Source organism: Cheilinus undulatus, linkage group 18 (assembly GCF_018320785.1).
Source record: "Cheilinus undulatus linkage group 18, ASM1832078v1, whole genome shotgun sequence".
Classification (NCBI taxonomy): domain Eukaryota; kingdom Metazoa; phylum Chordata; class Actinopteri; order Labriformes; family Labridae; genus Cheilinus; species Cheilinus undulatus.
Window position 1 is genome coordinate 8,490,011 of NC_054882.1, and position 24,361 is coordinate 8,514,371.

The 24,361-nt window shown below is 37.9% G+C and overlaps 1 protein-coding gene across 9 annotated transcripts in view; it reads right to left on the reverse strand.

Moving 5' to 3' along the window:
• Nucleotides 1-288: 288 nt before the first annotated feature.
• letm1 (leucine zipper-EF-hand containing transmembrane protein 1) overlaps nt 289-24,361 on the reverse strand; it is a 42,688-nt gene continuing 18,615 nt past the window's right edge. For 3 of the 9 annotated variants that reach the window (XM_041813506.1, XM_041813507.1, XM_041813499.1), the window contains 13 exons: nt 19,680-19,823; nt 17,704-17,841; nt 17,124-17,327; nt 16,896-17,015; nt 15,727-15,858; nt 15,441-15,596; nt 14,430-14,516; nt 13,853-13,885; nt 12,668-12,802; nt 10,427-10,620; nt 9,813-9,845; nt 8,985-9,141; nt 289-7,646 (listed from right to left, as the gene is read on the reverse strand). In XM_041813506.1, the coding sequence (XP_041669440.1) occupies nt 7,494-7,646; nt 8,985-9,141; nt 9,813-9,845; nt 10,427-10,620; nt 12,668-12,802; nt 13,853-13,885; nt 14,430-14,516; nt 15,441-15,596; nt 15,727-15,858; nt 16,896-17,015; nt 17,124-17,327; nt 17,704-17,841; nt 19,680-19,823 (1,686 nt within the window). In that variant the 3' untranslated portion in view covers nt 289-7,493. The remainder of the gene's footprint in view (nt 7,647-8,984; nt 9,142-9,812; nt 9,846-10,426; nt 10,621-12,667; nt 12,803-13,852; nt 13,886-14,429; nt 14,517-15,440; nt 15,597-15,726; nt 15,859-16,895; nt 17,016-17,123; nt 17,328-17,703; nt 17,842-19,679; nt 19,824-24,361) is intronic. The other 6 variants (XM_041813508.1, XM_041813505.1, XM_041813500.1 and 3 more) reach the window with 5 other exon arrangements.

The following is a 24,361-nucleotide window of genomic DNA, read 5'->3' on the forward strand; positions in this document are numbered from 1 at the left end:
CTCACAGTGTTAAATGTGTTGCTGGAAAAATAATTCCTGTTACACTCCAGCCTTTAGAGGTCGGAGTTCTCCGAGGGGAGGGGCAGTGGTGTGGTGAGGCTGGTAAGGACTCAGGAATGAGGGTTTGGGATGAAGAGTAATAAAAATGGCTGCATGGAAGACTTAGAAGTGACACGAAAACACTAACTCAACCTAAAACAGCTGTGTGGGAGCGAGGAGAGACACACAGTGATGGATGGGAAACATGAGATGTAAAAGAGGAAAAAGAAAATCAAACAAAGAAGAATCCAGGATCATCCAAAATTTATTCGATACTTCTGATTCATTTCTCTAAATAATGTTTTGTTACATTGATTTGTGTCTAAATAGGAAAACTGATGCTTTCATACAGGTCAAATCCAGTTCAGGTCATTTTTCTACATTTAGATGAATAAAAAAAATTGGATTAAATAAATAGAATAAATAAGCAGACAATTAGCTCAAATAATAACTCCAGTTGGCTATGATTTACTGATCCATACCTAATGTTTTCATTCAAATATGATTTAAAAAACAAAAATAACCCAGAGATTAAACACTGCATCGTGTAGAGCTTTTCCCTGATGTCTTATCCTGTCGTCTTTAAAATAACAACAGATCAACGCTGGACTTTTCTCTTTCTAGAGCACCTCTGAAATCTTAAGTTAGCTGAAAGTGGCTGCGAATCGTGAGGCTTTTAAACATTTCCAACCTGAATGGACTCTTTATGATGTGTTCAAACAGAAGGGAAAACACACGCTGAAGGCATTCTTCCATTTCCAGGTGAATGGAAAACTCTTCAAGGTTTTATGCATTTAAGAGAAGAAGTAAAAATCAGGCAGAGAGGAGGGAAAAACTACAAAAAACAGTTTTTGGTTGATCTCTAATAGGCGGTTGCTTTGTTTTTCTAAGGTTTCGCTTTCTGCCTGAACACAACTAATGAGCACGAGTTTCCTCTTCTAAAAGATGGTGGCTGCACTCTTACAAAAAAGCTGGGACGTTGTGTTAAATATAAAAAAAAAAAAAAAACAGAATGTAGGAATTTGCAAAACACTGAAACACCATTTAATTAAAAGAAACACTCGAAGACCCCATGCCAAATGTATTTATTTATCTATTTATTTTTGAAAAATTATAGACCTACTTTGAATTTGACGCCAGCAACATGGTTAAAAAAGTTGGGACAGTTTCAACAAAAGACTTCAAAGCTGTGAATCTATCTTAGAGTTAATACTGACAAGTTAGAGACATGACTGGATACTGAAAAAAGATCCTGCATGCTTTTCTACGACATAGCAGTAATTTCTGCGTTTAGAATATTTTCCACATTTGTCCAAAATATCCGTTGAAGTTGAAGAAATTTGCTTGAAATGTTGGGATAAATTGCTGTAGGATATTTGGGGGATTGTACTTAGAAATGATCAAGTATTGTCGTGGACATTGATGGGATATGTTCATATATTTTGTAAAGTTTCATTGGAAGACTAGATGAAATTACTCTGAATTTCCCCAGCATTTTAATTGGGAATTTTGGAAATTTATTTGTATATTTTTGGGTATTGAATTGGGAATTTGGGGCAGTGGTTGTCCTTGGAAATTTTCAGGATTTTATTTTAAGATTTATTTTTGGGCTTTTTGTGTCTTTACTCGATAGAGGAGGACAATGGATAGAGTTGGAAACAGGAGAGAGACATACGGTAAAGGGCCACAGGCCGGATTCGAACTCAGGCCGCCCACGCACATGGGTAGCGCCTTAGACTGGTAGGCCATCTGCCCACCCAAAATTTTAAGAAATTTTAATGGTAATTTCAGGGAATTTCTTTCAATGCTTGGATGTTTCTGTCATTTTCATTGAATTTTGGAGAATGTACTTGTATTTTTTTTTCATATTCTTTTCACATATTGCTAACATCATAAATAAAGTTACAGCAATTTCCTACAAAATGGGAGATAAGTTTGAAGCCACAACTGCCATAAATTTGTCTTTCATTTGTTGTTTTGTTGGTTCTCTTGTCCCTCTCCTCTTCTTGCTTTTCTTCACCCCTACCCCTTCTTCTAGCCCTTTCGAACCCCAGCACAGCTTAAACAGAGAGCTGTCAACACGTCTGGTCCTGCCTGGTCAAGTCTGGTTCTGCTCGACATTCCTGCCCTGTAAGGGAAGGTTTTAGTCAAAACTGAAACAAGGCTCATGATTAACGCTGTTGTCGAGATTACTTCAGTTATAATTTGGCGCTATACAAAGATTAAGAAGACTGACTGATTGGTTGGTGGGTTAGTGAGAAATTTTGGTTGGATTTGCTTTGATGTTTGGGGAATTTGCTTGAAAATTTTTCATGACTTTGCATGCATTTTTTGGGAACATTTATATCAAAATGTTTAGGCTTTATCATAAAGATTCACTAAAAAATTTAAAGAAACATTGGGCTACCTTTTAAGGGATACTTTGAAATAGGTTTAAGGATTTTCATAGACATTTTTAGGTTATTTCTTAGAGATTTTCCTTTCAAAAATCCAAACAAATTCTCTTAAAAGGATATGGTCAAACATGAGACTGATGTTTTCCCTGTGGCAGCTGAGTGGTTTACAATGATGACTGCCATACAGGAAATTGGAGGTTCAGCCTGGGCACGCTCAGTTTCCAGTGTGGACCCTTGGGCAAGGACCTCAATGCCACAAACATCTGCCTATGTCTCCAATGTTACTGTCCACGCCTCACTTTGGATAAGAGTGCCGGCTGAATGACGTTATAATACTAACTTATCAGACCCTACTTATCACAGGTCTCAGATGGTTAAGATGGGGGGTGATTCACCCCTGTGCAAGTAGCTTTGTAATTTTTGAAAAACATACTGGCTTCAAATGAAAAAAGCGAATATAACATTAAAAAATCTCATTTTCAGTTGTCTTTGTGCTGTCTTCAACTAAATATTTGGGTTTCAGTGTTTTAAACATCACATATCTGTTTTTCATATTTTCAACACAACTCCCCAACTATTTTAGAAACAGGTGTTTATTTTAAATGCTGATAAATTTAGTTTTAGCTTCCAGACTTCTACAATGAACCTGAGAGCGGTCTTAGCTGCTCCTTTAGGTCTAAGTGAAAAAGAAACAGACTATAAACCTGCTTCATATTTTCCTGACTTTAAACAGGCTGCTGATCCTGCTGTTAGACTCTATTTCTCCCTTCTCCTGTCTCAAGAGAAACTCATTTATTCGTGTATATATTCTACAAAAGTAGCATCCTCTAGTGATAAAATGCGCTAGTGCAAAATACTTAAAAAAGAAAAATAGCATGAACATCTGTCCTTGAAAAGTCTGTACAATAACCCACCACAAGCATCACCTTAATAAGCAGCTTTATATAAAGAGGAGAGTCAAACAATACTTTCTTTAGTCCTCTGTTTCTTTGCTTTCAGCACCTTTTCTTTTCTAATTTACATATATTACAATATTCATCAACAAATTCAACACTTGTTGCATCTCACAAAAGATATTCAAGAAAATTCAGGAAGGTACAAGTTGCATAAATGACATATTGCTTCTCATATTTGTTCACAACTTCACTCCTAAAACTCAAGAGGAATCTTTATGGACGGTTTAAGTCGCACTGAGGCCATCATCAGCCCCTGAAACCAGAGTCCTGAGTCCAAACATCAACACAAACCTGCTGAATCCAAAATGAATAGTGCGTTCACACGGCAGCAAAAGAGAACAGGCAATGACAGCAAGCTGAAAGTAGCTGAAAATGTCTGAATGAAGTTACTAAAAAAGAAAAAACAAGACAGGAAACTAATCTTTATTTTGCTATTTGACTCGACAAAGACAAACGAGCGATACCTGCCTGCTGTCATAATGCGTCTCCTGCCAATTACATCTCTTTCTTCACCCTATCTTATGTTTTAGAAGAAAGCAGCTTGAACAACACAGTGCAACACTGCTGCGAGCGGTGAGACATGAAATCTGACAGACTCCAAATACTGCAGGCAGAGAAGAGGAGGCACACTCACGACCTAACATGACGGGCGACTGGAGGCTTGTTTAGGGGTTTGAGAAATGTGAGAGGTCTGAGTTTTGTGAATATAAGCAACATTATTCATTTAAAGTCTGTGTTTAGAGTTGGCATGTTGCTTTCTGTAAAGATTTATATTGATAAGGGCCTTTTCATTTCAAAATTGAGGGATTTCAGCATGAATCTGTTGAATGCATTTGACAGTTTGAAGCCTTATTACATTTCAGAAGTTAGATTCCAATGCTAAAACTAAGGGATTTAATAAAACACTACAATTTATATGAACTCATCAGCTTTTGTATTCAAATTCTGCTCATTTTAAAGGCCTAAAGCCCATAAATTGACCTCTGCCAGCCTGGATTACGTCCCTGTCATGCAGACTTTTCGCCCCTCCGTGCATAGAAACAGTGGCAGCACTGCTAATGTACACACCGCTCCCCTGAGTTTGTCCCGTAAGGCGTGATTTCACACACACCACTCTCTCCTGCCAAGTGTAATCGAGAAGCTGTCAAAATATTTCGTTGACGTGTTTACACTGATGCTAGATTTATGCTGCAGGGAGCGTGCCATGTCCCACAGGATCGTCTCTAACCTAAACACAACCCCTCAGAGGAGCTGGCTGTAGACCATGTAGGGGCGAGTGTTTACCCGGCACCCATCAGTCTGACCGGTCCCAGACGGAGCAGAACCCTGGTCCTGTCAGGTCTGAGCTGAGATGATGTCTGATACAAGAAGGACGAGATCTTAATCGTCCACACGTCTGAGAGAGGATTCAATAAACATATTAGATGGAGCTTCTTCAACTTAAGCACCACTTTGAAATATTCTCTGAGGGCTTTTTATGCCACTGTTTCCCACAGAATGTGGCCTTATTTATTTTAGGTACACTAGATTTCCATGTTAATTGTGCTTTTTCTCCTTTCTTTCTTTTCTTTAACCCACGCACACCTGCACCTCTCCTCTGTTAATAGCTACAGTGCCTCCCTCCTGGATTTCACTGGTTTATTTTGCATCTCTGACCTTTAGGGCAATATCTATGAGCAGTATGTTTTATAAAGCCGCTAAAATAGAGTGTTGGTGCTTGTTATTGGCAAATCAATGTGGTGTATCATAAAAAATATCCCTAACTATGAGGTCAGGAGAGTATTAGTGGCAAGCAACTGCAGAAAACTTTGAAAAAGAAACTTAACACTACGTAAAAATTAATTTCAAATATGTTAATACTTCAGCAAGCTGGTTCCTCCATCTAGACTGGTGTCGCCTTCCTCTTGTTGTACACTAAGATAATCAGTTTTATGGGATCTTGTAAAGGGTCTTTTTCTCATATTTTTATTTACACTTCATATGTTAAACTATTAAAAAAAATATTAAATCAAATATTAATCAAGTGCAGCCGTGATTGGAGTATGCAGTCAAACAAATACATTGGACAAGCAGATTGGAGCGTAAATATAAATTATGTAATGTCAACAGAGAGAGAGATGACTGAAATGGTTCATATTTGACTCAAATATTATCTGACATTATCACTTCCGCTTCGCACACATTCCCCGCCACAGCGCAAATAAATCAAAATCAGAATGTGCCTCAAACATCCTGATTGATCTACAGCTGAAATCATCTCCACTTCTGCAGTCATCAACGACATCAAGTTCACCAGCGTTAGTAGAATATCTATCTTTACAAAACACTCAAAAATAAATATACAGTATTTGATCCAAAATATCTGTGTCAAGAGAAGGCCACGTTGCATTTTAACACTATGTGCACCAACTAAACCAGTTCACAAGAAGCAGAGTTAGACAGCTAAACCACTACGATTCCCTTAAACAGACATCCAACTGTCACTGCTGTCTCCCTACACTGATATTATCTACACTGCTATTAAATATCAACTAGTTAATACTCTTTTATTAGAGCAGGATTAATATATCTGTCATATTAACATCCAATCTCAGATGAATGGATATCAACAAACGTTTTCAGAAAAAGGAGGAGAAAACACTTTTTAGAGAGGATGTAATACAGAAAACTATGCTTAAAACTCCAGTGAGGAGTAAATGATTTACATTGATTTTGGCGCCCCCTGTGGACAAATCTGTGCCATAACACAGCAGTGTGCCCCAAACATATTGTTTACAGTCCTCTCAGCACTGTCTGCAGCACATGCAGCAGTGACAAAGCTGAGCAGATGCTTGCAATTGTTGATGCTAAATAATATTAAATATTCTTTATGAGAGTTATAAATAACAGAAAGCAGCCTTCTGAGTAGCCAGGCATTGTCAAACTGATTTGTGAACACCTCATGAAGAAAGGTCTTTTCTTACTTTACGCTCAACATTTCAAAACATCATATGCCATACTGACAATTTTCCCTACCAAATCAGTGTACTGATGTTTCTCTGAAAACACTTATCTGCACGTTTTTAGATGATTTTTGATTTTTCAATGTGCCAAAGTGCGACTTTGGCGTGCTATTGAAAGCTAAAAAAATGCAAATGGAAATCATACGAAGAGCGGTGCTGAACTGAGGTGAAATATCAATATATAAACCACAGAATCAAAATATATTACAGTGCAATAATGTTTAATAATTATCAATACGTATTTCTAGCTTCAGTCCTTGGTTACTAAGTCATACATTCAACACTTCTATAACACAGTTTCTCCTTTACCTTTGGTTATTCATTGAAATAATGAATGTAAAGTTATGCCTTTTTTGTGAGAATGAATTAAAGCTTTTTAAATTCTTAAACTTCCACATAATTTTGTGTTACTGGATAAATTACTTTGCTCGGTATTATTACATATTTGGTTGCAGCCACCATTTAAGCATGCTAAATCCAGCGATAAGCTACCCTGTCTGAGTACAATTCATAAAAAAATAACAAGTAACTTTACAATATGCATGTAGGATGGATAAACAAAATCAAAGAGTAAAAGAAATAGTAGTGATGACAGTGATTTTTACTGTGCAAAGTCCAGAAATGATCCCTCATTTCTCTGAGATGATGACATGAATGGAAAGGAAAGGCAAGACGGTTCACCTCAAACTTTAAACAATAAATCTCCTCATTATATATCCTCAAACATAATTTTTTTCATCAATTTTCTCCTCAACCTACTGTCATTTGGAGAACAACCATGGTTTCATGTTCCCTGTGTTAATAAATTAAATAGTCTAATTTACACAATCCAAATATCCACATATAGTACATGATTAATTCAGAAGAGTTTGTCTGTTTTGTGCGCTTTGTAGGCAATATGCCTTCCATTTCATTTTTTTATACATTATTAGAAGCTAATTTTTTAGTGAAATGACACTTCTGAGAAGGCGGTGGTTACCTCAGGACTCTGCTAACTTGATACAAGAGTTTTCTGTGTCCAGGTACCAGCCGCAAACTTCTCAGTGGTATGTTTTTGTTTGTTTTCCTTACAAGTGCTCTGTGTCTTTGTGGAAAATGAGTTAGCTGTTGAGTGTAGCTGCCTGCTCTTTTTCCGCCTTCTCTTTGGCCTTCTCCTTCTCGATCAGCTTCTCCTCCTTCTGCAACATCACCATGATGTCCGTCACCTGAGTGGTGGAGATGTCGATGTCCTCCTTGTCGATCAGTTCCACCACCTGGGATGAGGCAAGAAAAGGAAATTCATAAGATGCCCATCACAGATAAGTCTTTGACAGCATTTTTATACATACATCTAATTATCTTAACATCTTCTTGGAATATAAAATACAGAAAAGAAATCCTGTGGTGATTTTGAAATGCTTTTGTCATGTACAGTGCCTATCAAAAGCATTCAACCCCGTGGATGTTTACTCAATTTTCAATACAATTTAGCTTTTGACCAAAAATGTATGCCTCGGGTCATTGTCTTACTTGAAAACAAATTTCCCAAGCTATTTTGCGGCATTCATTTTACCCTCTACCTTTAAAAGCCATTCAGAGCAGCTGCCTAGAAGCATCCCCACAGCATGATGCTGCCACCACCATGCTTCACAGTGGGGATGGTGTGTTTGTGTTGACATGCCAAACAGTGTCTTGTCTGATGGCCAAAAAGCTCCATTTGGGTCTCATCAGACCAAAAACCTTTCTTCCACTTGACCATTGAGTCTCTCACATGCCTTTTGGAGAACTCTTGTTAAGATTCAATATGTTTTCTTCAACTGTGTCTTTCTCTTTGTCACTCTCCCATAAAGCTTCGCTCTCCCATAAAGCTTTGACTGGTGAAGAACCCATGCAACAGTTGCATCTCAGCTGCTGAAGCTTGGAACTCCTTCAGAGTAGTCATAGGTGTCTTGGTGGCCTCTCTCTCTAGTGTCCTTCTAGCACGCTCACTCAGTTTGTGAGGACGGTCTGAAATACACATGTGGCATACTCTTTCCATTTCTTGATGATGGATTTAACTGAACTCCAGGGAAGAACATTTTTGTATCCATCCCCTGATTTATATTTTTCAATAAACTTTTCTTTAAGTTACTTGGTGTGTTCTTTTTTCTTCATGGTGTAATCGTAGCCAGTAATACTGATTAACCAGTGATCTGGACCTTCCAGACACAGGTGTTTTTATACTAGAATCCCTTGAGGCACATTCGCAGTACTCAGGTGATCTCCATTTCACTAACTGTGAGACAAGTAGCACCAACTGGCTGGACCTCTGTTGGATTAGGTCAATCGCAGTCACTGATTTGACATTACATTTTTTATTTAATTGGCATTAGTTTGAAGAAATCTGCTTTCATTTGGACATGAAAGAGATTTACATGTATTTTTTGGTCAAAAAAGCCAAATTATATTGACCATGACTAATTTATACAATCAATAAAAAAGAAAAACATCCAAGGGGGTGAATACTTTTTACAGGCACTGTACCCGTAAATGCACGGCACTTCACCACTGGACGAAATGGTTCATTGTCTGCAGCCATTTATCTCCAATCAGTGTCCGTCCTTCATACGTACTTTGATGACATCGTCAATGTCGATCTTCCCATCCTTGTTGTCGTCGAGGGCGTCGGCGATGCTCTGCAGCTTGTGCTCTGGAATGTTCTGGATCTGCCGCATGACGCTGATCAGCTCGTCGATGCTGACGAGGTTCTCCCTGAAGGTGTAGAACAGACTGCATACAGGAAACGGTTACAAGGTTTGACCGCACGTAAAATGTGGTGGAGAAGTCAGCATGCTGCAGTCGGGGTTCCCAGATCACACCAATCAAATTTAATCTCTAATCAGGATGGGTTAAGATAGGCCAAAGCTGATTCATGCTTCACTTTGAGTTAGTAGATGGTTTTAAAGAGGGGTTTGTTTTAAAGATATGAGGCTAAAATCAGGTTTTAACTCAGCAAAATTAACTGTTTTAGCTGCGTTTTTATTTCCTCACTGACTCTGCATCTAGCAATCTAATGTTAGCTACCCTTGTGTTAATCTCATGAATGCAACTATGTTGATTTGGATCAATCAGGTAGTTTGGGTTAGTAGTTTTTATTTCATATGATTTAATTCAAGAGCATCATGTTGAGATACAACATGAGCACAACAACCAGAGTGCAGCTTGTTGATCCTGTGCAGCACAATTTCAAGTCTGAATGCATTGATCTTAGTATTTCTAGACACTGATATCAACAGGTTGCCCAATCAAAGATCCAGCATTTAAAGCGAGTATGGGGCCAGTATCTGATATCAGTGTTGGATCTATGCACCCTTCATTTCAGCAGCTGATGAGCAACACCCATGATGCAATGTCAGTACTTGGCAAGCAAGCAGATGGCAACTCTTCACAGATGAGCTTACCTTGTGGCATCGCTATGTTTAGTAAAGAACAATCTGTAAAATTTGGAATAAATTAGGAACTGGATTTGGTTGAATGATTGTGATTTGGTAACAGGCAAAGCTTGAAATTTATGTTGTTTTATTTTCTGGGACACCATTTGTTCCTTAATTTATCTCCACCACCATTTTACGATGTGAACAATGATGATGAAGATGAAAATGATGATAACAAAGATGAGGATTTAAAACTTATCATTACTTAAAAACAAGACAAAAATAGAATTTAAAAACTGATCATTAAGCTTTTAAATGCCATGACAGAAAAAGAAAATGGTACAAAGTCAACATTTTCAAACTTTCTCTGAATATATATATGATGAAAAAGTTGCCTCTGCACCATTCACTTTTAAAAGCTTGATTTCTTAAAAGTAAAAACACATACAGCTTCTAAGATGGAACACAGCACAGACAGCAATCACAGCATTAACGTATGGTGTGTTAATCTAAGCTAGGCCAAACACACCCTGACTTATCTACATACACACTCACATTTTACCATTACACCACAGAGGTCACATAGAACAGATCCCTACACTGACTATCTGAGGAGTCACATGTGAGGTGTAAAGTCTTACCCAACAGGTGGAGAGCTCCCACTGTCCATCTGTCCGTCCAGGATGACCTTGTCCTTCTCCAGCTCCAGGATGATCTTGTCGATGCGACCGATCATTCGGTTCACTCTCTTCGACAGACGCTGGCTCGCCTTTGACTCCTCGACAACCTTCTCTTGTCCGGTCTTAGAAAGCTCCTTCTTTATCTCCTCCAGATCCTGAAAGACAAACATGAATACACTATCAAACTAAGCACATACTTGTGCAGTATCTGACACTTATACAGGCATTTAAGCTACACAGTAGGCAAAAAACATCGAAAAGTTCTTCAACATTTGATCTGGATTATATCAAATAAAAGAACTTAAATGTTCTCTGAGTTAAGGAGTTATTTCATATTTAAGATGAGAGGATAACAGACATCTTCCATTGTTCATTTATGAGACTTAAATGTGTTGAAAATCAATTTACTGCAAACATACCTGTTGTAATTATCCCTCTTTTATTTCATTACATATTATAATGTCTTCATAAAAACTACTGAGCTGCTATTTGTATTTGGAGTAGTGAAATTATAATTAATGTATTAACTGCAATGTGATTAAGGTCCATAATTAGCCTATTGATTTTTATTAATTGCATTAACCACATGCTTTATTGCCCCTGTCAGTGTATTTGGTTAAAGGTCACATACACTTCAAAAATCACTTTTCAGGCTTTTCTAACAAAATTATGTGCCCCTGGCCCATCCACAATCCCCCGAAGAATCAGAAAAATCCATTCCCTTTCCCTCTCTCTTTCTTCTCAAAATCATAGACTGTAGAAAAAAATTGGACAAAGCCTGTGTGACGTCAGTTGTCTGCTTACAGTAGGCGGACTCAAACAGCTCTTGAAGCCAATCCGCGGTGACTTCCATAACCAAAATTTGGATCAACCTAACGGCCCGCTCACTAACTTGGCTTCCTGTCACTTAGCTAGCTAACATTCTGGTTGACAGAAACGTAGCTTCTGCCTGTCCAGCTATCTGTCAGTCAAATGAGACTCGCCTATCAGTGCGCAGTGAGGTTTTTCCTAAATATAATCTAAACGATTGTGGTACAAAAAAATGTACACTCCATACAGTAAGAGCACAAGAAGACATTAGCTAATGAGACACGTTTGTGTTTTTTTTTTTAACTGGCTGTAAACCAGTTTATTTCTAGTATTAAAAAAAACTGCTTTTAACAGGTGTTTAGGTTCAGCTGGCCCTCCCTACTTGGAAGAAAGTTCCGCCCTCCTAAGCCACACCCATTTCCTGAGAGGGGCGCTGTCAGACAGCTCATTAACTCTTAAAGCCACAGAAACAGCTCGTTCTGAGCAGGGCTGAAACAGAGGGGTTTTTGGACATGCAACAGTCAAATACTCTTGTTTATTTATTTTGTCCAATAAACTGTGGTTATTACCTTCTTATTCTGATCTAATCTTCATAACAGCATCAAAATTCAATAAAAATAATTCTAATAAAATAAATAAAAGTCCAGCACTGAAACACCCTTAGCATCAGCTGTTTTTTGCTGTTACACTCACACTCAGTTGAAAATATTTGACCTTTTAGGACAGCAATGCACTCATCAATGTTATTCCTCCCTAACTGACCAATCAAAAACAAGAAGGGGTGGGACTTATCAAAATGGCAGAAGAGAAACCAATCTGGTTCATTTTTTAAAGGTAGAATTTCCCCATCTGCAGCTGCTGCAAAAGTCAGGATGGGACTCTATAACATTGCTCTCATCTTTTCTTGGTGATATACTCTCGAATAAAGAAAAATATTAAGGGCACAGAGATATTTACAGGTAATGCTACAGATACTCGTGAAAAAAAGGCATTTGGCAAAGTCCACTTAGCGTAGTGTCTGTATAGCTGCTACTGCTCGTTTGGATTATAAATGAGGGATAAAAACTGCTAAAGAATAGTGCAAACCCCAACCAGTTTGCTTTGCTTCTATGGTTTGTTGTTTGTATTTTCACATATTTTGAGCAGTTAACAGCTGCTTGCAAAACATTACCAACAGGAGCAAATTTTCAGTCGTTTCATTTTGTGATGCTGGTAACTGTGCTGCAGTTATAACCGGGCTTGTCTCATCATTTTATTCTGGTATATTTGTGGCATTGTTATAAAGTTCACAGCCAACTCTTTGGATCAAAAACAGGTTTTGAAAGTGAATCTTGTAAAGTAGATTTTTTGTAATCTATTTCTTCTCTGCAAAACCAAAGCTAAGAAAATCACCTCATTGTATTCCTGGACATCGTCCTTCAGCTCTTCCAGCTCTTCTTTCTCCAGTGTCAACAGCTTCTTCTGCTCCTTCAGCTTCGTGCACGCGTCGCTCAACAGGTCAATCTCTTCTTTGGTGATCTCCTCACCCTAGAACAGAAAACACTCAGGTAAAGACAGATCCAGTGACATAAATTAAACCTATTTCTTTATACTGCTTTAGAGACTACATATAAAATGGTGGATAATAAAAGGCAAATAAAATAAAGACAAATAAAGATCATATTTTCTTTCCAAAGTGGATGTATTGGACTAAAACCTTTAGCTGCTTTGAAAAGTAGGTCAAAAAGTGCCTTAACTCGATGAGTTCCAAATGTGCAATTTTATGTAAACCCACATAACAGTCGACCCAAAAACACAAAATGGGTAAATAAGGAGAAGATCTAGTGGTCACTGGGATACACCCCATAACCCAAAAACACAAAACCACATGAGGAGGAGGACTCTGTGGAGCTACAAAGACTGTTAGATAAAGAAGGAAGGGTTCATCTTGTTCAGTGACACAGCCTGGAAGGATCCACCAGGAAAAGAGGAGAGGTTTACAGTGATGTGGGCTAAACAGAATCTGCACGATATCTGGCATTTCTTTACCCATCTCAGTAGAGATTTCTATAATAAGTGAGGAAATACTTGAACATGCTGGCCATGAGGACTAGGGTTTTGTTTTGGTAAGGAAAAATATAGCTGCCTGTATTTTAGCTATAAAAAGATAGAAATAATAAGATATAATTTGACTCCAGTGCTTCTTGTCTGTGATTTGTCTGCTCTCTTTGCAAAGATTAAACATTTCTGCCTTTACCCCATTAAAAACACACAAAGCTAAATATGAGCTTTAGTGGTTTTCCTTTGCTTCATTTTTCTTCTTCACAGTAGGCCGATGTCAAGATTCATCTCATCACAGCCATTAAACCTCACATTTAGAGGTTATTTCCTGTAATTTAAATCACCCTCTCACTGCTTCAGAACCTGAGATCAAACTGCGGACTGAAAATAGCTTCATCAAATGCCAGAACCGAACGCAAGTGCTGTTTAACCCTCATCTGGGTCCGCTCAAGAGAAAGGGAGCAGAAGTGGTGTGAGCAGGGACAGGCTGATGTGGATGTGAGGGTCATTTTAGGAGGAGACATCATCAAACCTAACCTGGAAGCGCAGGAATGACTGCCACTGTGCAAACTGTGTGGTACAGAAGACGCAAAAGTGGAGCATGAAAAGGCAACGACATGTTAAAATAACAGGAATAACAGTCCTGGGAATAAGCAGTACACAGAGATGCAACAGCAGAAATGCATCTAGTAGGATCAGGCAAAATGATACCATTTTCTCAAAGTGTCAAGTTCGATTTTTACATTTACTCGTATAAAATCACTTTAGAAATTCTACAAATAAATGTGGTGTGTTGTGTGATTTTTTTCAGTAAGGTAAGCAAAAAACTTCCCGCAACAACCCTAAATCAAGAAATGGTTATTTTTAGTGGTCAGTCTAACGTGAAGTAAAACTGTAAAATATAAAATCAATCATGTTGGCAAATCGTGAGCAGACAGTATTTGAACCATCTGCATTTCTCTGATAAGAGCTGTAGCTTTTGAGACATTTTTATCACTAAACATTTATAAAAATGTTATGTGATTAAAAAATGAAAACACAGTATTAAAAAAGAGACAAAAGTACTAGATACTAAAAATTCATTGATCTCAGACGTTATGCTGAAAGACATTACCTTCATTCCTTCTATAACAGGCGCTGTATCCTTCAGGATCTCTGAAGCAGCTCTGATACGCTCTTTCTCACGTTCCATCTCTTCCTCCTGTGAAACAAAGCAAGTGGTCAAATGTACAGAAAACTAGAGGTGAGTATTGTCAGTAACTAAGCAGGTAAGTTTTTATGAATATAGCCCCTTTTCCAGTGAAAGGACACAAAATTAAAACAAATAAACAAAAAATAGCATAAAAATGAAACAAGACAGAAGAATTACAAATGTACAAATCAATGGTTTAGATGTTCAAAAGTTAGTTTGAAAAGATGTGTATTAATTTTTAGAGATAAATCGTTCACCCTACAATTTTAAGATAAAGAAACAAGGATGACTTGAGTGTAAGGTTGGCAAAAATTTCAAAACTTTTCTATATCATGCATTTAAAAGCAATATAATCTCTATTTTCTTGTGACCAATGGTGTTTGTACGTATTAAAACTTCAAATAGCATTTCTATTTTATAAGACAAGTGCCTTTGTGAGGGAGAATTCATTAAAGATTACAAGTGAACTCAATATCTAAATTGCAAAAATAGGCTGGTACATCATAGGACACAATAAATTACCCAGTATGGGCTGATCAGGACTAGCGCTTCTGTGACCTTTGGTTACAAAACAGGTATCAATACTGGCTGATATTAAAAGAGGAAATCAGACACTACAAACATGAAATTTGTCATATTGTTTAGGCAAGCAACGGAAAGAAAATCTACACAGGATATCAAGGTAAAAGTGTTGCACTGCATAAAACTGCACATATAATTTTTGGTCTGTTGGGGCTCAGAATAGAAAGTGGACTTTGCTGCTCATGCTCACTTGTGTCGCGTGCTGTTATGACATGTTGTTAGACTTTCAGCCTTAAAAGACTGCTTGCCTTCAAATTTGCTTTCATAAATCTTTTAATAAATTAGTAAAACACTTATGGACCTTTTTTGTGCATGTCTGGATATATTTATACTACTAAACTGTCTCGTTACCCTTGCTTTCTCTGCAGCATCTGCCAGCCTCTCCATCTCTCTGTCCTTGTTGTCCTGGCGTATGGCCTCCTCCTCCTGCAGCGTCGTCTCCAGTTTGGTCTTATTGTCCACCTTAGAGAGCTCCATCTCTGCTACCATCAACTGGGCCTCCTTTGTCTAGAGAGAAAACAGAGCACCAATATCTGTGCAGTTATTTCAGAGGAATAATTTTTACACAACCTTTGCCTGTCCATAGTTGAGCATGGGAGCTTCTCCAATTCATAAAAACTCTAGACTCTCTACATACCACCATCTCAGGAAGCGTCTGCAGAGTCGTCTTCAGCTGGTCAGCAGGAGAGAGGGTGTCTGGAAGGTACATGGCCCGGGACAGCAGCAGCAGGGACGTGGGGATCTGCTGAGTCAGATGAAGCTCCAACCACTGCAAGAGCAAAACATTGAAACAGGTTTAGTCAAAGATGTGTAAAAGCGTGGATAAAAGTAAGAGGATTTCAAATCTTCTAAAGAATTCATAAACAAACTGTTTGCTTTGTAATAATCCCAGCAAATTGAAAACAGAGATGGATGCGTTGGGATACTTCAGTCTTGAATGTTGTAACAAAATTAACAGTCTATCATAGCAGTACAGCAGCTGGATACTACTCTTCCTAATCCTTACTGTTTTACAGAAATGGAATATAAAGACACAGATACACCTTTCTTATTTTACTCTAAAATGTGAAGACAGGTCAGTAGTTGAGTCAAAAGTCATCTGAAGCTTTGTTAAGCTAATATATAATTTTTAAAATCTTCTTTCTTGTATGAAAAGGAGAAGAGAGACGAATGATCTGATATAATCTGCCCCTATTTCATGATTAAAATGCAACTGCTTTAACAGCAGATGTCAGTGAGTCATTCTGTACATGCACTCCTGCTTATTTCCTCACATATACCAGTGTTTCACACAGTATTTCACAGAATAAGTACTCAGTTGACTCCTAACTCTTAGTTTTGGTTTCAGACCACACTGGTGTAGCAGTGCACCATTAAATACATCTCTTTTACTTAATTTGATTCACAAATAAGCACACAAGTAAGGATTTCTTTTGTCAATTGAGAGCTTTTGTTAAAAATTTAAAGTAATTGAATCTTAAACAAACAAAAAATGTGATTAATCGCAAATAATAATAAATGCATTACTTGAAAGCCCTGATGGGAAGATTTCAGAGGTCAATGTTTGATAGAATAAGCCTGATTTTTAACAACAGCTTTCCTTTGTCTTGGCACATTCTCCACCTGTCTATCACACTGATACTAAAAGACTCTTGACACAAAAAATGAAGCACCATGGTTTCAAATTAGTACCTCACCAAGTAGAATGAGGTTTACTTGTGTTGAAATTAAATACATGCTTGAAAAAAATGACTTCCATGCATGTAGAGGCTGATTTAAGGAATCTTCAGAGTGTGCCCACTCTACCTGGCCTAGCTGCTCTCTCAGTCTTTCCTCTGTGACTCCAAGAGATCTCATCCCTCTGACACGGCAAGCCGCCTGCACCTCGTTGACATTCAGACTCTCCACGCCTTCTTCAGCAATCAGCTAAAAAAAAACACAAAAATGCAAGTAAGATGCAACAATAAAATGCTCTTCCTCTGATTTTTTTTTCTGATTAAAGCGCAGCGGCCCATCACAGAGGTTTATTCACACCTTGTCATCAGCTCGGATCGCCCTCAGCTTCATGATGAGCTGGAAGCGGAGGAAGTTGTTGGTCCCGATGGACTGTAGCTCCAGGAGACGGCAGAGAGCCACCAGCTGAGGTCGGGTCAGGTTGTCCAGAGTCAGCTCATCCTCAAACAGTTTGGAGAATTTTATGATCTGCTCATTACTGGGACGCTCCCCAGAGTCCCGGATCTACAAAGACAAAAAAGCAGCAACTTAATGTTTCTGAAAGAGGAAGGGCGGCCAAAATGTAAAGCAGGGGAAGAGTCTGCTTTTAACATCTGAATCATGAGGTAAAACATTTACAGGTTATTTAACCGAAGCTGTTTGTTTCACCTGGTTTTAAACTTATACTAAGATTCAATTTAAATGCATGTATTCTAACAGAACAAGACAGATTACATCTTTACTTTCAAGTGTAGAAAAGAAAGTTACTGATTGAATCTGCACAGTAAATTTGTACATTTATTACTTTCCATGCCAACTCCAACCCCTACAGAACACACTTCATCATTATTGCCACCAGAGGGCGGTATTAAGCCTTTTCCTATAGTCTTGATGCACAAACCTTCTGAAAAAAGGTGGAGAACTCCTTTGTCACGTTTCCCTGGGCAGCTTTGTTTCTCAGAGCGATCTCCTCGATGGTATCCTGCAAGAACTTAGCCATCTCCAGTTTGACTCTCAGCTCTGTTTTCAACCTCTCCTCCTAAAAACAAGTCACAGTTTCAGCGTGGTGAGAATAACCCGGCATAATAACAAGATAAGATGTGCAATGTGGTATTTTTATTTCAGGAGTGCGTCTTGTGTTATTTAATGGAAAATATGAAGGTTAAACAATAATGCAATTTTGCACAACAACTTTCTCTAAGTGTATTTGTGAGGCATTGTTTAAAATTCTGTTTGATCTGTGTGTTAATATAAACTGTTAATCCATTCATATATACTGCAGCAATAAAGGCAGCATGATTGTAGACTTTAAAGGTTGTGCATCATGGTTTTAATTATGCTGATTTGCACAACCCAAACTCAAAGAACACTAAAAATATAAGAAAACAACAATATTTAACCCAAATTAACACACAATACTCTTAAAAGTTCTGTAACTCTTGTAATATAATGTGCACAGCAATTGACGAATCACATTCTGTTTTGGCATTTTTATCCTCTAAACTTATGTATTCCTATATTTATGTACATATTAATATAGAATATGTGGAAAAACTTGGAAGTAGACACATCTAGCTGTAGGTTTTCTTCCTGATATTTGTATGACAAGATTTATTTTGGCAAATATTTGCAATATAATTATTTAAAGTTTCTGAATGTAAAGTCACAGCTCTTAGTAGCTTATCCAAGTTCTCTTTAAGTGATTTATTTTTTTTATTTGAGCATTTCCCTGAGTTACCTTTTAGTGTTTTTATTCTTTTTACAGTACCCTTTAATTGTATTTTACTCAATTTTAATTTATTTTTCTTTCATTTAATGGTTTTATTCTACACTTTAACCTAACCTCCAGTGTTTCCTCATTTTAAACCTTTAAGATGGCGGTTCCTCCATACTTACTGGGTACGTAAGTTCCTGTTCTTATAGTGCTTTTCATTTATGATGTATTTTGCCAATATTGTGTTTGAAATGTGGGGTGGGGATGAGAGGGTTAGGTGGAGTGGGTTAGGGTCTTTTTTTATTTTATCTCCTTTATCTGTCTGTACTTTGGAGTACATTGTCTTGTATGAAAAGTGCTGTATAAATAAATTTTGACTGATTGACTGTCTATCAGAAACTTTTCTTTTTTTTCCTCTGCCTGCTTGGCTAGGAAAGAGATTTTTAATCCCAATGAGGTTTTTCGGGTTGAATAAAGGTTACATAAAATGCATTTTTATTTATTTTATTTATTATTTGATATTTTTGTGTCCATGAGGATGTGTTTACGTGGTTTAACTGCATGGCCCTTTGCACTGACAGTTACTACATTTCACCACCTAACTTTAATTTTGTGACAATTGGGGATTTTGAGTCTTGTAGAATTATATACATTGACAAACAAGCATTACACAACTATTGGAAGAAGATCTTTAATGCTGTAGATCAGACTGTAAGTGGATTAACCCTCGTAAGGACAGCCTGATCGCCTCATCAAGAACCTGAGTGAAAGTTAAATCACACATGAGGATTCAGATTAGTGACAGACAAATACTAAACAAATACTAAAATGTTTCTAAAATAAGAAACAGATTTGCTTTTTTTACGTAAACTGTAGAAAATAGAAATGATTTTCTTTGTCTCATTCTGTAGTTAGTTAACTGAGTTGTTTTGGATTTTTGGATTAAAAAAAACAAAGCAATTTCAAAAAATGACTTGAAACCACCTTGCAGTGAATAAATAATTCCAATGGCACATGATCAATGATACAGTAATGTTAGAAATGTCTGGAGCCACACTAATGTATTGGAATCAAATATTTAATAGGCCCTATAGCAGCAAAAAAGAGCTTTAACTGATCTAATGCATCATGGCTGTTTAATGCAGCATTAATGTTTGGCTTACCTTCTTGGTCTGAGTCTCGAATGTGGACGGCAGCATGTTTGGGAAAAGTTTTAGAGCTACAGGAAGCAGGAACTCCATGAAGGGGACGATGACGAACACGAGGAAGGGAAGAAGTCTGAAGACATCTGCACATGTTCTGAGGAACTAGAGAGACAGATTGGGGGAAAAAGGCATCAGAATTAACTCTTTTAAAGTGCTGACATCTAAAGACATTCAGGAAAATCCAAATCAGTGCCAGATACATAAATAACGAGACTGCATCTGTAAAAAAAGGCTGAGACAAAAATGGCAAAAAGAAAATAAACATCTGATTATGCAGATAAGATGTGGATTGGTGGAGAAAGATTTACATGCTCGGTTGGTGCACTTCATCTCACTTAATGACACCAACTTTTCACACAGATGTACTAGTATAGAACACAGCTGTTGTTACTCTAAACTTCATCTGTCCAGACATCCATTCATTTTCTTCTCCTTATCCAGGGCTGGGTCACTGTGGTCGTTGCATACCATATTCATATCCTCTTTCAAACTTGTAACAGTATCTTGAATCGCTCTATTGTTTTAGTAATAATGTAAGGTCCTACTGATTCTCTAGTTTAGGTGTAACATTTGAGAACCACTGCAGAAGGCTAACTAATTTGACCCAAACATCCTCCTCCCCAGTGACATTTTCCAGCTCTTCCTGGGGGATCCCGAGACATTTCCAGGCCAGAAGAAATCCTTCCAGCACATTCTGGGTCTACCCTGAGGTGTCTTCTCAGTTGGCTGTGCCTGGAAGACCTCCAAAGGGAGGTATCCTGGAGCTATTCTGATGAAATGCCCGCCTCAGCTGACTCCTGTCAGTGCGGTGGAGCATCAGCTTTACTCTGAATTCCCTCTGGTTGTTTGAACTCCTCACCCTATCTCTATCCAGAGGACACTCATTTTGGCCTCTTGTATCCACAATCGTATTTTTTCAGTCACTACCTAAAGCTCATGACTTAACATGAGGGTTGGGGCGTAGACTGACCAATAAATCAAATGCTGTGTCTTCCAGCAAGCTAGTCTGGTACAACACCTGCAATGTTGCACCAATCCAGCAGTCAAGCTCACACTCAAAGACTGCGCTACATTTTAATTTTTCACTTAAAGCAGATTCACTATCCATCCAATGGGAGCATGCAGAAAACTATGATCTTGGACTTGGAGGGTTAGGGTTGTCATATAAGCTTCAGACGTGGCTGCAAACAACCCCAGTGGCTTCTGGAGGTCCTCAGGTGAGGGAGCCAACAGAACCAGATCATATGCAGAAAGTACAGGTGAAATTGTAAAGTCCTTTAACTTGAAACCCTCCTCTCCCCTGGCTGCACCGAACGTGTCTTATACTTAAACTGGGGGATATTTTTGCCCTACTCTGTTTCTTAATAATTCCCAGCTGATCATCCTTAAAGGCATTCCAACTAAAAGTATGTTAAATCCAACTTTATGTTTATATTAACAGCATCTTACCAAGGCTTTAAGAATAAAAGTGAATTGTTAGAATAAGGAAAATGTCAGGCCTCTTTGCACCTTGTTATTTTCCTATTTGAGCCTTCTTCAAAGTGAAAAGTTAAATAGTCCTGCTCTAGGGTGTGTGGCCTTTGAATAACCTTAATGCATTTCTCCACCAGAGGGCAACAGAGAAAAGCCAACAGCATGAAAGTGTTGACCTCATCCTTCTTTGTCCCATGTACAATCGCTGTGCTCAATCCCTCTAATAACAGTTCCAGCAGTCAGCACTTTTGACCCTGAGCCCCATACATCTCCACAGCAACAGAAACCTCCTAATTCATTGGTGCATTATTTTGCATTGAGGTGTAGAGTGAACGGTGAACATTCTGCCTCACAAGGCTCAGAAACTGTCCCCTTGAGCCAACAGGAAGCGCATTTGTTCAGCACAGACCTGAACAATCCTCAGAGATTAGAAGAACCAGGCCAACAGTGGGCCACTTTATTGTACAGCTGTCCAACTGTGGCTTACTGACCGTCCTGGGACACAATCCCAATCAGGCATTTACAGAAACAGCTCCTGAGGAGTGGAGGCCAAAACACGAGTCCTTCTTTCTCCGCCCTTTCCACCTGCATGTCAGCAGAAAAGTAGGGTGAGGGATTTAGGCTGGCATGAGTGAAAAGGCCTTTGTCCACCAGCTATTGACATGTATATCATCTCCCAGAGTCCCACATCAAAAGGAGGGAGGAAGGGGCTGACAGATTAAAATAGCCTTAAATGGAGGCCTGAGTGTTGTGAGTGAATATGAAAGGAGGAGATTAAGGAGGTAAAAACCAGCCCAGGTTACATGAAAGGAGGGTGGAGGGTGCTCAGAGGGAGTCAGCTACATTTGAAAAGGTACAGATGGGTCTGTGATGCGAGTTAATGGAGGAGGGAGACTAGGGCCATCACCAGCGCTGACCATCAGCTTTGAGCACCACTGGAAGAATTCACCTCCTCAGTCTTTTCAACATAATCACACAGTATACAGAACAGGCTAAAAGCAACAACTTTAAACTCTAAAAACAACTGAATTATACATTTAAACTGTCAAGGCTTTGATACATTTTGATACCAGGTGTTTTACACATCACACTCTCTATTATTCATATCAAATACTTTAAAAATGTACAAAAGCTAAAAAAAACTACGATTCTTAAGTCATAGTTTAACCAAGAGCTCCTACATGAAAGCGAGAGCAGCAGAGGTCCATTCAGATTTGGATTGAGATTCAGGTCAGCACTATCAAGTTATGTTTTCTCTCTCACAAGCAGACATTTCTGCACCAACATGTTGCCATTGTATTTGTTGGATATAAACCGTGTGCAGAAATTTGATTCCAGTGTTTAGTCATTAAACCTGTGGCATTTCCCCTATTTCCCCATTTTGATCTTGCTTTATTTTCTAGTGTCTAGCTTTGTTTTATGATGTAGCAAAGATGCTACACTAGGACCGCCTCTGCTAAATTAAACAGCAAATTGTAGCTTGAAAGAAGGCTAACATTTGTAAACAAGAGTTAGAATAAAAGGAAACTATCCCATTTAAGGCCTCAGGATGTTCCATGCTTTGACTCTAGTCAGTAACAAGTGTTAAATAAATGAACACATAACACATCAAACGAAAATCTCTACCAGCCTTTCCCAAAATTTAGCATGCTATGGCCAAGTCTGAGACCTTCTGAAACCACAAAACCCACATACAACTATACTAAAAGACCAGAGATTTAAAGTACAGTATTTAAACCAAAATATCTAAATATAGACAGATCATTTCAATGCAAATGCATCAATTTGAGATATTTCATTACTAGGACAGTGTATGTTTGCAGAGGCACAAAGTACAGTACAATCAACAAGCCACTACAGCTGTTTTAACTGGGCATCTGCAGCGCTACCTTTATATTCTGCTTTAAACATACTTTGTGACTCCCCAAACTTTCTCCTTTCATTGCAGTGTCTCCAAAGGCACTGATGATTTCTTATAACCGGGTAACAACCAGGTGTAGCTGAATGCTTAACAGCATTTAACCAGTTAATCTGCCTCCAGTCAAACATACTGGTTCATGACATGAGACCAAAAAAAAATTCATATAAAGTTGACATGTTGTCAAAGTTATATCCTCTGGATTCTTTTGTTAGTTGTAGGACTTCTTGAAAAAAAAAAAAATGTTATATATTACAAACTTTCAACTGAGTGTATTTTAAGATCACTTCAAACTAAATTTCAAATCTAAAAAGATAAATTCAACATCTATTGTAAATGACCTCTCGTGGCCCAGCAGCAGAATCTCTGCGACCACTTTAGGAAACACTGATCAATATTATCAGGGTTGGGGGCTTTAATCTATTCTATGTGAAAGGTGCTTTTTAAGGTCTGGAGAAAAAAAAATCCACAACAAAGGCAAGAAAACAGTGTAATTGCACAAAAACATTTGCAGATTTTTTTTTTTTTTTGTGCAATTTGGTGAAGGAGTCGGACCCCAATTTCTGGTCTTTAAAAAGAAGAAATAATCGATTTCCAATTTAGTACGCCTAGGACTTCTATTTTTGTTACTTTGATATATGCGTACATATATACTGATATACTTGAATTTCTCTTTTGATTAATAAAGTATCTATCTATCTGATATTAGAAACAGTTATGCAATATAACAATATCACCAGTAATACTACGTGACTTTACTGGTACAATACCAAACTGTAAACTGGGACAACTCTAAATGATACCATTTCACTTTTAACAAAATCACATAAACATTTTAGTTACATTCTTAGCTTATAAACTTGTCCTTTCATAAGATTCAATAATTGTATTTGTCTATGAAGAATTTATCTGATGAAACATGAAACTGTATAAGAAAAACCTTTGATACTGCAGCATTTACTGGAAAAGATATGTATATTTAATGACATATCTTGTACTTAGACGGCCAATATATTAGTATTCTAATCTCACAATAATTTTTTAGGTGTTCCTCTGTGCTGTTTGCTCTTAGCGCTTTATAACTAACAGCCATGTGTGATTTTGGATGTGAAGCTCCTGCTGTGTGTTTAGATGCTACATCTCTCTCTTCTGCAATCCAGTAATTTAATCTTCTCCTTTTAGGTAGGATGTGGTTAACTGACAAATTTTCCTTTACTCAGTGAGTCACTGAGAACTGGACAATCCACAT